Below are 13204 nucleotides of genomic sequence, written 5' to 3'. Positions count from 1 at the left end.
GGCTCAGTGGGTTAAGCATCTGACTTTAGCTCAGGTCATGATCTTGGGGTCCTGGGATTGAGCCCTGTGTTAGGCTCCCCATTCAACGGGGAGTCTGCCTGTCCCTCTCCCTCTGCCCCTCCCCCCGCCTGAGCTTGCTCGCTCTGTCAAATAAATAAATAAAATAAAATAAAACCCAAATATTTTCTAATGTCCCATAATATCAATTCTCCCTGTTTTCCAGGAACGAGTCTTTGTGCAGGTGTACACTATAGGTCAAGACCACCAGATCTGCCCCTCTCCATGCTTATAAACTATGAGGAAGGAAAAAGGCACGACAAAGGGTTGATGCTACACTGTGATTTGTAATTGTGGATAAAGTATATATTCACAAAGACAGAGGCTAGGAAAAACAGGACCAAATGAGAACAATTTACTTATTAGGGAGAAAAATGACTTTTCCCCATTTAAAAATTCTATTTTTAGCGCTATTCATGAAATAAATGAAAAGTTAAAGAAAAAGAAAACTTTCTTTCTTGAGAAGTGGACGAAATAAATAGATTTTGCCTAAAAAAAAACGTAGAAGAGGGGAGGGAAGGATGAGTAAGTGGAGCACAGGAGATTTTTAGGACAATGATACTACTCCCTGTGACACTACAATAGTAGATGTATGTCATTATACATTTGCTCAAAACACACAGAATGTACAACATAGAGTGAACCCTAATGTGAACTACGGACTTTAGTTAATAATAAAGTCTCAATTTGTAACAAATGTACCATACTCTTTGTGCCATGTTTGTGGTACATGTGTTCAGTCCTGGGTAATAAAGGCGAATCACACAGCAGTGCAGGATGTCATTAGGGGAACTGCGGTAGTGAGGCAGAGTATATGGTATATACCAAGGAGTACGCGGGAACTCTCTGCTGCACCACCGCATAGAACGTCTCTCCTTCTGCTCCAATCCAGCATCTAACATTTTCTGTCCACTTCTACTTGTCAAAGGCTTACGCAGAAGCAGGAAAATGCAGAATAAATGGGGTGCCAAGGTGATAGATGAGACATGCACGCAACCCATCACCTGCATGCCAAATCTGTGCGGTGAATCAGTCTGACTTCTGAGGGCAAGAGGACACCAAAAGGAGGGTTCCTGAATCCTGCCTATTAACCTGAGGGCTTGAGTCAAAGCCACTGGCGGACCTAACAGCCAAACTCCATGCTGAGTAAGGAACCAGCATAAACAGAGTGGGGGGGGTGGGAGGACAACACTGGAGAACAAAGAAGTTCTTGGGAAGAACAGATTGAACCCAGAAGCTCACAGTGATGAAAACAATCTTGACTTTGACACACATGAGAGGCGCCCCTCAGGGCAGGTTCATACTAAGGCTTTAGGAGTTTTTTTCCCACATGACAAAGCTACATTTGGTCCTCACTGACAAGAGCTGTGCTTTGCAAAGAAACCAACAACTTTGTTGCTGACAACTTCAATCTTCACAATTTGCAAAACTTAATGGGGAGAAAGACAAAAGGTTCAATTTACCTTAAGCCTATTATTATTTGCTTTATTTCTGGATCTCATATTAAGTCCAACTTGTTTAATTTTAATCAATTAAATAAGCATCACCAAAGTTGTGAAGGTAAATGCCATTAACATATGCATCTCTTTCTTTCCTTTCTTTTCAAGGATCTTCAGTGTGTTACTAAATTTGTAACTGAATGTAAGACTAAGACCATCCTAGGCCCCATCCTCAACTGCTACCCCCTTAGCTCAATTATAACAACTCTCATGCAGGCGTAAGTCAACAGTGTCTTCCAACAGTTGAATCCCATCAGATAAGACACTCTGAGGCTACCAAACCAAGAAAACATTCTTTCTTTTAGTATATACATAAAATCGGAAGTCTAGGCTTTCCATCATGCAACAATACAAACAGAAAGTAGTTCCTAAAAACTATCCAGGTCCTTACGTTATTCTGCAAGTGGATTTGAAACTTGCCCCTAACCCCAAACACATGATGGTATTTTGACAAGAGGAATAACCACCTGTAGTCTTGTTTTCCTTCTTTGTCTCTCATCGGCATGGTGCACCTGTGATAAATAGAAAAACATTAAACCAACACGGCATGCAGCATTACCCAGCATACGTGCAAACATGAGTTTCCCCTACCAATAAGAGATACAGGCAAAGTCAGGCTCTTCGACCTTCTTGGAGAGACACTTACATGACTACATGAAAAAATACTAATGAAAGAGAAATATTTAGAATAATTTTTTTTAAAAAAGAGAAGAAATTGCTTCAATGTTTCCAGCTTCTAACCAGCTCAAACTCTAGTCTTCTGAGTTCTTTCAGTCTTCTGCTAAAAGCACAAAGTCCTCAAAATTCAGAGTCAGAATATTAGAGTCAAACTTGTCAAAACAAAAAAGGTACCTCTAAAACCACCCCTATGCTTTCCTTATCTCTAGCTTGAATTGGTAGAGCATAAGTCTGACAGAATTTAAGGAAGTGAAAATTCTTGCCACGAAGTGGGTAAACTGGAAGCAACCGAAGGGCCAGACTCAGCACTTATGCCCAAGTTTGGTTCAGTTTCACCCTCACCAGCCCTCCAGGGAATTACATCCCTGTAACATATGGTATTTTCCTAACTCTACTAGTGAGGAAAGCATTAGTGCAGACAAGCTAAGTACCCTTCTTCAAGGTCACACGGCCGTTCTGTGGTGAGCCCAGGGTGCAGCCCCACCGAGCTGTGTGCAAGATGCTTGTCAATGCAAACTCACCCCAGCTTGTAGTCAAACGAGCGCGTTTCATTCAGAATTTCACGTCCATTCTCAAGTTCATGGATTTGTCTCTCAATTTCAGAGTCTAAGAAAAACATAGTAATTTAGTATTATATTTTGATTCCTTCCATCCAATCAAGCAATAATTAGAAATCTTGCTCAATCTTTAAGTCAAAAATAATCAAGAGAGTTGTTTATCATAATTCTTCCTTTATATGCTATATTCTCTTTTCGTTGCCATCATAGGACAATGCTGCTGGAAAAGGCCTTTTAAGAAGCTCTGCTCCCTCACTTTCGGAGCGAGCTCAGGTTCACAGTGACCCAGTCCAGTTTACAGCTCTTGGCAGAAGAAGGGCTAGGACCAGTCTCTAGGCCAACTAACTCCAGATCCAGGCTGGCTGCCTGTCAAGAGTTCTTATCCAAGGGATGAGACTTAGCTTCTCTGCACTAATGCTTTCCTCACTAGTAGAGTTAGGAAAATACTATATGCTACAGGGATATAATACCCTGGAGGGCTGGTGAGAGGCTGAAACTTATCCAGGGATCCAAGGATAAGCTTCATGGGGTTCTGGTACCTCCTGAAATTATACATAGAATGTGGGTGTGTGCATTTGTACATTTTTTGGAGAGAGAGTCCAGAATTTTCATAGGGATCTCTGACCCCAAATGATTAAGAGCTACTGCTCCATGCGCCCAACAAGGCAGACTGTGGTAATCAAAACAGCCACAGTTGGTAAGCTGCTCTCTGAAAGCAGCTTTAGCCTCCCCCCTAACTCCCCACCCCAGCACATACACCTTCCCTCACCCAAATGCAAACTCTTTTATCTGAGCTGAAAAGCAGCAGCAACACTAAAATGTTTCAGTTTTTGCTCCCCGTCTCCCCTACTCCAGCACTCTCTTCGGCTGAAATCAGATGATGGCTACTAGGCATGATGTATGGAGAAAAACGGGATGGAAAAATCATGGGCTTGGAGAATGAAGCCCATCATACTAAATCTGTGGTTCTTCCGGTCCTGAGTCAGGACACAGTCAGAATTCTGTCTCGGGGTGGGGGGGGGGATCTCCTTCATAATTCATTAGAATAAATTTACTTAAAATCTTGCTGCTTGTTTTTTTTAGGTTACCATCACCACCTCTTGGAATAACGAACTCCAGAACACTTACTACCTACAGGGTGAAGTGGAACTTTCTTCCATTTGTTCCAAGCTTCCCCTTCACAAAACTGGGCTGTGAGGATATCCCTGACCCAAACCTTTCATGGCTTCATAGACGTGGATTGTAACTCCTTTCAGAGACAGAAGAGTCCGCGCTCTTTGGTCTGTCTACACGGGGGAACCTTCCCTTACCCCCTTTCCTTACGTAAGTTATCCCTTTAAGCCATTTTAATGTCCTTTTCCTGAAAATCTGTAGACTCAGAACATCTTCATTGAGGCTGATCATTGCAGGCTCAGGATAAGGTTTTATACAAGACTAGAGAATCTTTTCTGTTTCCAGTACTTTTCTCAACAAGACCCAGGCCTCTATTAAACATACAGCAATGCATTCAGCTGTCTTGTGCACTGTGCCTCCTTGAACGGATACACTTGAAACTCTATCCCTTCCCTGCATTCTCTCTTCCTCTCGAGATACCTTTGGTTTTAAAGAATATATTTAGTCTTCTGAGACGTCTTCACAGTCAGCAACCTCTACGGGACTGCCTGGATGTTTATCCTGCTCAACTGTTCGGCTTTCGTTATTATGTATTGGTCAACACATAAATCCCCACAGCACGTACTCCAGTAACCAAACTCAATTATACAGGCACATGGAATCTATTAGTAAAAACAGTAAAGGGCAGAAAAACATAGTGACTAATTAATTCAAACTAGGGCCAATCTAGAATGAATAAACATGACTTTATCAAGTTCACACTGGTCAGAAAGAATGTGGTAAATGGAGAAACAGAGCTATAGCATTTAGCAGATCTTCCCATAAAGAGGTGGAGTCTCTTTCTCCTCCCCTTGAATGCGCTTTGAATTGAACGTGTTGGGAGAGACACTGTATGCGTTCTAGAGCTTGGGACTCAAGAAGCCTTCAGGCCTCTGCCTTCATCCCCCTGGAATGCCCCACTGCCAAACAAGAAGGCTAGGCAAGCAAATGAAGAAAGACAACATGGAAAGAGAAGCCTCGCAGAGCACCAAGGCCTGGACGTGTGAGTGAGGTGATCTTACACATGAATGAGCTGAGGCAGGATCCAATCCGTAGAACTGCAAATGCAGAAATGGTTATCGTAGAAGCCATTAAGGTTTGGGGTGGCTTGTTACAAAGAAACAGGTAACCGATACAAAGAAGAGCATTAAATGTAAGCCGGCATTCACCTATTGCTTTGGCCAAGAACCTGGCACTGTTGAGATTCTTCACTTCAGTTCGAACACCCAAAGGCTCTCCGGGATGATGCACGGATATATTGGCATCCACTCTCAACTGGCCCTCTGGGAGGAGAGAAAAAAGACAACTCTTTAGAAATTCTTTGAGGCAACGTAGTCTTTTTAAGCCTCTAGACAAACAATATCTAATTCCATTTGCTGTTTTTAGCCAGTTACAGCAACCCAACTTGCGAGAAGGTCTAGTTGGTCCTGAAGCATGTAGCTGGTACCCTGTCTACTTACAAGAATTACAGTCCTAAGGCATCTGAGGTGTGAGTATACGTGTGTGTGCATATTTGTGCACACTTGTGCACATGCAGGAGAGAGGAGAAGTTCTGGATATACCAGCTGGAGAAATCTAATTTCTTTTGTGCCAAATAAGAAAAACAACATTGTTAAAATGGAGAATTACTCTGCAGTTTTATCCTGAGTTTTTATTCAGAGTGTCAGAGCTGGGTTGGGGGAAAGGCATCAGGAATGATCATCTGAGGGGCACCTGGGTGGCTCAGTCGGTTAAGCATCTGCCTTCAGCTCAGGTCATGATCTGGGGTCCTGGGATCGAGTCCTGCACTGGGGTTCTTGCTGAGCGGGGAGCCTGCTTCTCCCTCTGCCCGCTGCCTGTGCGTGCTCTCTCTCTCTCTGACAAATAAATAAAATCTTTAAAAAAAAAAATTAGAAACAAACTGAGGGTTTCAGAGGGGAGAGGGGTGGGGGGATGGGTTAGCCCAGTGATGGGTATTAAGGAGGGCACGTATTGCATGGAGCACTGGGTGTTATACGCAAACAATCAATCATGGAACAGTACATCAAAAACTAATGATACTGTATGGTGACTAACATAATAAAAAAAAATTAGAAAAAGAAAAAGAAATGATCATTTGATAACCCCACACAGCTTTCCAATAGAATGTGGATTTACTGGGGCGCCTGGGTGGCACAGCGGTTAAGCGTCTGCCTTCGGCTCAGGGCGTGATCCCGGCGTTATGGGATCGAGCCCCACATCAGGCTCCTCCGCTATGAGCCTGCTTCTTCCTCTCCCACTCCTCCTGCTTGTGTTCCCTCTCTCGGATGGCTGTCTCTATCTCTGTCGAATAAATAAATAAAATCTTTAAAAAAAAAAAAAAAGAATGTGGATTTACAACAGTGATTCCAGGAGATCCATGAGAGTCCTTGAGAATTTATAGCTCAAGGGCGAGAGCCAGAAACCTGGGTTTATCCCCTCCTCCTTCCTCTGGGTACGCTTATAATCTCTTCTTTCCACAAACAGGACTCTGAATCCTTCCTGATTGCTGTAAGGACTTGCTGCAGCAGACAGTGCTGTTAGGAAGGGGTGAGTCTGTAGAAGGACTCAGAAGGGGCCGCACCCATCCTGGGAGGACCTTCTCTGACCCAGAAAACCCCTTTAGATTAGGAACAATAACCCCTAAGGAGGCAGGTGGTTTGTGGAGAGGACTAAGAGGCTCTTGAGAGGAGAGAGAGGAGAAATTCTAGGACAAACAGGGAGATGAAGATAAAAAACAATCACATTTTACACCCTACAAAGTAAAGCTCAAATTCTCTGTTTTCCAAGTTCATTCACGATATCCAAAACAAAACAGAACGAGAAGACAAAATGCCGGACTTTTGTTTTCCTGGGCAGGCTTTTACATTTGAAAGGAACTTGCCGACCCTGAAGATTCGGATGGGCTGAATAAAGAGATTCATTTTCCAAGATTCCACAGCAAAAGCCTATTAAAATAAGGAAATGGGATAAATAAATTCCATGCCAAGAAACTCCATGGTCCTGGTCTCTGCTGCTTCCCATCCAAAAGCTGAGCTGTGGGGCTCGACCTCCTCCAAGCTCGAGACTGCTGGCTGCCCACTGCCTGTCCTACTGTCTTCGCGTGTTCCCTGCAGAACAAAGGATGAGCTCCCTCACTCTGTGCCCCAAATGCCGCCCATGCTGACCATCAGGGCAAAGGTGCTTTCAGCTCAGAAAGTACTTGGTGTCTCTAGCACATACTTCTCAACATTTTGGACAATTTGGGCTTCCTCGACTCTCAGGAAGTCCCAACGATTCCTGACATCACTAGATTCTTAATCCAGGAAACCTGAAATCATCTTCCCTGTCTGTTTTCTTCTCCCTCTATATCCAAACTGACAACTCGATCCTGTCGGTTCTTCTCTTCCATTACCCCTCATATCTGTCACTTCCTCTCTACGTACCCCCCTACCCTTGCTGGAGGACTTGGAGCTTCAGACCAGGTTACAGAACTGCGTCCTGACTTTTAGTACAGCAACCCCCCTTTCCAGCTAGCCACCACGTGGCTGTGAGTTTCATCCCACTGCAGTGTGGTTTTCCACCATTCTCTTTGCTTGCTCAAGTGCGGGGCCGGCTCCTACTGGATCAACTTGTCTCCTCTGCCTGGTAGTGAGGAGCCCTCATCCTGTCTTGGTTGAGATGACCCACAATTTCCCACTACTCATTCCACAAGAAGGCTTTCCTCCAGTCGGGGGAGCTTTCTGCGTCCAAGTCCCTGCCCAGTCTGCCGGCTCCTGCACGTCCTGGTCATCAGTATTACCGTCCCTTTTCTCCTTGGAGGTCCCATTTTAGTGTTACCACCTTCCTTCCTACAAACTCTCATCAATAAGCCCGTCCCCACTGGTGGCTCCTCAGAACCATGAGGACAGACACAGTTAATACCACAGAATTTAGCACACGACTACAGTCTATTCTGAATTGATCTTATCTTTAAGACCAGAATGGAAGACTCTGGAGGGCTGTGCCCAGATTTCAAACCCTTACCCATCTTCCTGCCCAAGGGTATCATTCTTTCAGCTACATCCTCTTTACCACATCCGTCATTAACCTCACTTTCTCCGCAGTACTTCCAGTAGAGACACAACGCAAAGGTATCTCTCATGAAAAACAAAATTAAACCAAAACCCCAAACCCTAGTCCCTTGAACCTCATTCTCCCTCCATCGGTTTCTAAGCTACTGTCAGTCCGCTTTCCTTTCTGAGAAATCCTCTGGAACATGTTTTGTTTGCTTGTGGCACAGCTTGTCTCTACTATCTCACCTCCTGTTTGCTCCTAAACCCTTTTCAGATGGGCTTCCATCCTTGCCTCACTGAAAATGCCTCCTCAAAGTCACCAGTGACCTCCCCGCTGTCAAATGCGATGGACGCAGGACCTGTTCTGTCTTCACCTTCCTGGACACCCCCAGCAGCATGCAACATACCAACTAATCCTTCCTTCTACAACTATCTTCCTCTCCCAGCTGCTGTGACCTTCTGTGCTCTTGGTCTCCCTCCTATCTCCCTGGACGCTCTACTTCCATTTTGTTTGCTGGTGTTTGCTTTCCCACCAATTCAGGACCCTCTTACACTCTCTCTGTAGGGGTATGTGGTTTTAAATACCATCGATGTGCTGGTAACTCCTCAATTTGTTTCTTCTGCTCAGACCTCTACTCTGAGCCCCACATTCACTTCCAATGTCTACTTGACAGCTCCACCTGGAGGTCTCACAGACATTTCACTTTCCAGGACTACACCCTGATTTCCCCTCCACAAAGCCCTTCTTGTGTTCACCTTCCCAGTTTCAGTCCATAGCACCACCCAGCCCCTCAAGCTTCTTTGAAGACATCCTTGACTTCTTCCTGCCCCTTGATTTCCAAACCAGCCTGTTAGCAAATCCTGTTATTTCTAAAATCCTCTTTGAATCTACTCAGCTTGATCTCTCCATCTTTACTGATACTGCCCCGGCCAAAACAGCAACATCTTTTATCTGGACTATTGCAAAAGCTTCCTAACTGGTCTCTTTGCTTCTACTCTTACTCATCTGAAATCCACTTTCCACAGAGCAGCCAGAGTGGTTTTCTAAAACATTAATCAGACTATGTCATTCCCTTGCTTGAAAGCCCTTCAATGACTTCCCACTGCACTTGGGATGAAATCCAAACTTCTTACCGTTATTGGTAATCTAGGCCTTGCCTACTTTTTTCAGTCTTACTTAATGACATAACCCCCTGCCTGGTATGCTTTCCCTATAGTGAGTGGCCTTCTGTTACCTACGTTACCTCAGAGTATATTCTAACCTTTTTCTCACCTCAAAGACTTTGCCTTAGCTGTTCCCTGGAATGCTCACCCCCTAGTTCTATGCTGGCTGGGGCCTGGAATCATTCTTCAGGTCTCAAACAAATGTCACCTCCTCTGACAGGCCCTGACTCTCCAACATTATTCTTTAACAGGGCATCCTATTTATTTCCTTAAAGCACGTACCACTAGAGTGATTTTATTTATTAATGTATTTGTCTCCCTCGTGGATATAAGCTCTAAGTAGCAGGAACAATGTCTTTTTCACTGCTATATTCAGAATCTAGAGCTGGGTCTGGCACAGAGTAACTGTTCAATAAATTAATACCTTGTTGAACAAGCCAAAACTCTGGTATTTTCCTGAGCAATGAGTAAGCAGATTGGTTACTATCTTACAAAAGGTTCCTGATAAGTTTTAAAGTTCTGTCTGAATAGGATTAATCTACAGCTGGAATCATCTGAAAGGCCTATTTAGCTCAAAGGAAAACTTCCAAAGTATGCTGAGCTCTGCTCAACCAAATCTCAATTCTTGGGAAACAACTTCTTTTTTGAACTCAGGGAACCTTGAATTGGACCTCACCTGCTTTTAAAAAATGAAACCATCTTTTAAGACTTAGAATTTTAACTTGGATAAGGAATAAAAGCATGAATTTCAGTCTCCCAGAGAAGACCATACATACTACATAAATGTCTGAGAGGAATCATTTAGTATCCTGCAGCGTTGAAAGAGGGTCCACTAGCTTGGATTCAAATATAGTATCAAACATTAACAAAAGACATTCTACCCAGTGAAGACAAAATACCTTTTAAACAAATTAAGTCAAATGGCCTCAAGTGCACAAAAGCCTTACCAGTTAGGTTTACTTCAATGAATTCTGCAACACTAAGGGAGGGCCTTCATTCACATATCACCAGAATGTTATCAAGCTCAATTTCTACCCTCCAGAAGCAGAGATTTGTAACAGCAAAACTAAAAAACTATACCACTGAGCACAGTGATATGGTGCAGTTACAGATTTTTTTTCTAAAACACATTCACACATCAGAAATATAACATCAGGACAGAAAACTGTTTCTGTAAACAGCAGGGGCCTGAGGATTTAGAGAGGTCTGTTAAGCTATCTCATTCTGAGCACTGGATGTTCTCCAGGACTTAAATAACAAGTACACACACACACACACACTTTACTGACCACATTTCACAAAGCTTATTTATCCAAAATGAGTGGAGATTCTGTAAAAGTAATACTATTTATTATTGCTAATAAAAGCACCAAAAATTTACTGAGTACAGGCTACTTGTTAGGCCTGTGATAAGTTTTATATACTTTATCACATTCATTCCCTATGATATAGCTTTAGACAAAGCCACTTTTAGACATCATTTAGGCATTTCAAACTTAACAAATCCAAAATGGAATTCCAGATTTTGTTGCATGATGCCATTCCTCTCCCAGTCTTCCCTGTCTCAGTACACGGGGACACCACACCCAGCCATCCCAACTCTATCTGACCACTTGGATGATTTCTTTTCCTCTTCGTTTTCTTCCTTTCCCTTTCCACATACGATTATTTGGGGACTCAGTTTACAAATGTGGAACATGAAGCTCAGAGAAGTCAAAATCCCTTGCCCAGGTTCTTACAATGAGAAGGAGTAGGACGGGTCGCAACCCAGGTTGACCTCAGTGTCCTTGGCACCCATGCTCTGCCATTCTTCTCTAAGTTGTCATCTATGAAGGCTGTGACACTGTTGTGGCTGTCACTAGAAAGCAGTGCGATGCAGGGCTTACAGAAAGGACTCATATCCCAGCTCAGTCCCTTCTTCTGAGCCTTGGGCAAACAAGCCAATCTCTCTGAACCTCAGCTTCTTTGTACAATAGGCATAATACCACCTATCTCAGGGATGCTGTAAAATTTAAATGAGTTGATAAATAATTTTTTAAAATGCTTAGTGAGGGGTGCCTGGGTGGCGCAGTCGGTTAAGTGTCTGACTCTTGATTTTGGCTCAGGTCACGATCTCAGGGTCCTGGGATCCAGCCCAGCGTCGGGCTCCCTGCTCTGCGGGGAGTCTGCTTGTCTCCCTCTCCCTCTGTCTCTACCCACCTCTCTCTCTCAAATAAATATATCAATCTTAAAAAAAAAATGCTTAGTGAACTGATGAGCACATCCTAAGTGTTCCAAATGGCAGACATCATTACTGAAACATTTAGAATGTCTACTGCAGTACACACTCAACTCAACAGACGGCTTTGAGGATCTCAACAGTGGCAAATGTCCACTGAGCAGGAAATGACTTCTGGAACCCAGGCTGAGCTGATCCATGCTCATTAGCAAAACTATCAGGAACTCACTCAATCACAGGCCAGAGCAATTTAAACTTTATTCCAAAAGCACCCTGGGAGGGGGGCGGCGTCCACTGGTCCTTTGTAGGGTGGTCCTCAGTTTTCAGGCTGTGTTCTCCGATGCCCACACGGTGGTCCTATGGTGGTGGGACAGAAGCAAGAGCCAAGGGGTTGCGGCTGATAAAATGCTAACCACCAAAAGCTGGACCCCTGCAGCCTCCAGGCAGACCTTCCCTCCCCACAGTACTTTAGAACCACTGCAACCACTGTGCTGCTGTGCTAGGGGCAAAGCTGTTGGATTTGTATTTAAAAGCAACAAAAAGTGTCACAACAAATGAAATTTAATGAACCCTCTCAGCTGTCACTGACTGATGAGTTCTTGCCGGTGTGGTTTATCTCTTGGCAAAGCCCCAGATGGGACTATTTCTCAGCTAACAGGTGGCTTGTTTATTATTCCATAGGTTTGCTAGGAATCACAGTTATTTGGAGGAAGAATGGAACAGTAAAAACTTTTTTAAAGCAACAGAGAACCAACACTTAGTGCATAAATGGATAACCATCCAACCTGCCCATATTTAACTTATGCTCTGTGGGTCAAAAAAGCAGCATGAGCCATAAATCTGAAATGGAGAGTTCTCCTACTCTACAACAGGGCCTCACTTCCACAGAGCAGACTTGGAGGCAGCTAACTTTTATGCCACTCATACTCGTGTGGTTGTGTTTTTCCAGTCTTTAGCTTAAAGAAGATTAGCAAATAGGCAAGCTCTGTCTCCAAATTCAGCTTGTACCACGGTTTCAACATTACGATTTGTGGCCTGTAACATGCCCTATGTGACAAGTGTGGCATTACAATTTCAGAAGTCCTTTTGTAACACACAAATATACTGTGTGACATAAAAAGACTGGTAATAGTATTATAAACCAACAGGCAGATGAGTCATCATCCTCAGTGGTTTTTACTGGCGAGCACAGTGACTGCTTCACGATAGTTAATTTTATGGGTCACCCTGACAGGGTCATAAGGTGCCCAGATATTTGGTTAAACAGTACTCTGGGTGTGTCTGTAAGGGTATTTCTGGATGAGATCAACATTTGAATTGGTAGACTGAGCAAAGCAGACTGCCCTTGCCATTGTGGGCGGGCCTCATTCAGTCGGTTGAAGGCCTGAACAGAACAAAAGGTAGAGTGGGGGCAATTTGCTCTCTCTGCCTGCCGGTCTTTGAGCTAGGATAGGGGTCTTCTCCTGCCTTTGGATTCAGGCTCAGACTGGAACTTGCACTGCTGGCGCTCCTGGTTCTCAGGCCTTCAGACTTGGGGTGGAACTATACCATCGGCTCTCCTAGGGCTTGCCCTTTTGCAGCCTCCTCACTACAGATCATGGGATTCTCAGCCTCCATGATCATATCAGCCAATTCCTTGGAATAAATCCCTTTATATATAAACATACATACATACACACATAAACACACGTTCTACTGGTTCTGATTCTCTGGAGTATTCTAATACACAACCGTACTGAGCTATGAATTCACAGCTACCACATGCAGAATCTGTACCTTTTCTCCACTCCTGCCTTTCTCAACTCAAGGAAGGCTCTGTGAGTGGCCAGAGTTTTTTAAAAGCCCCTG

General features: G+C 43.8%; 1 protein-coding gene across 2 annotated transcripts in view; it reads right to left on the bottom strand.

The window, feature by feature from the left end:
- Positions 1 to 13204, bottom strand: part of GATB (glutamyl-tRNA amidotransferase subunit B) — a 90346-nt gene that overhangs the window by 35876 nt on the left and 41266 nt on the right. For both annotated transcript variants that reach the window (XM_002913853.4, XM_034661529.1), the window contains 3 exons: positions 5113 to 5226; positions 2756 to 2840; positions 2024 to 2068 (listed from right to left, as the gene is read on the bottom strand). In XM_002913853.4, the coding sequence (XP_002913899.1) occupies positions 2024 to 2068; positions 2756 to 2840; positions 5113 to 5226 (244 nt within the window). The remainder of the gene's footprint in view (positions 1 to 2023; positions 2069 to 2755; positions 2841 to 5112; positions 5227 to 13204) is intronic.

The sequence above is a fragment of the Ailuropoda melanoleuca genome, chromosome 5 (genome assembly GCF_002007445.2).
Source record: "Ailuropoda melanoleuca isolate Jingjing chromosome 5, ASM200744v2, whole genome shotgun sequence".
Classification (NCBI taxonomy): Eukaryota; Metazoa; Chordata; class Mammalia; order Carnivora; family Ursidae; genus Ailuropoda; species Ailuropoda melanoleuca.
The sequence above is the reverse complement of the archived record's forward strand: the minus strand, read 5'-3'. Positions and strand labels throughout refer to the sequence as shown.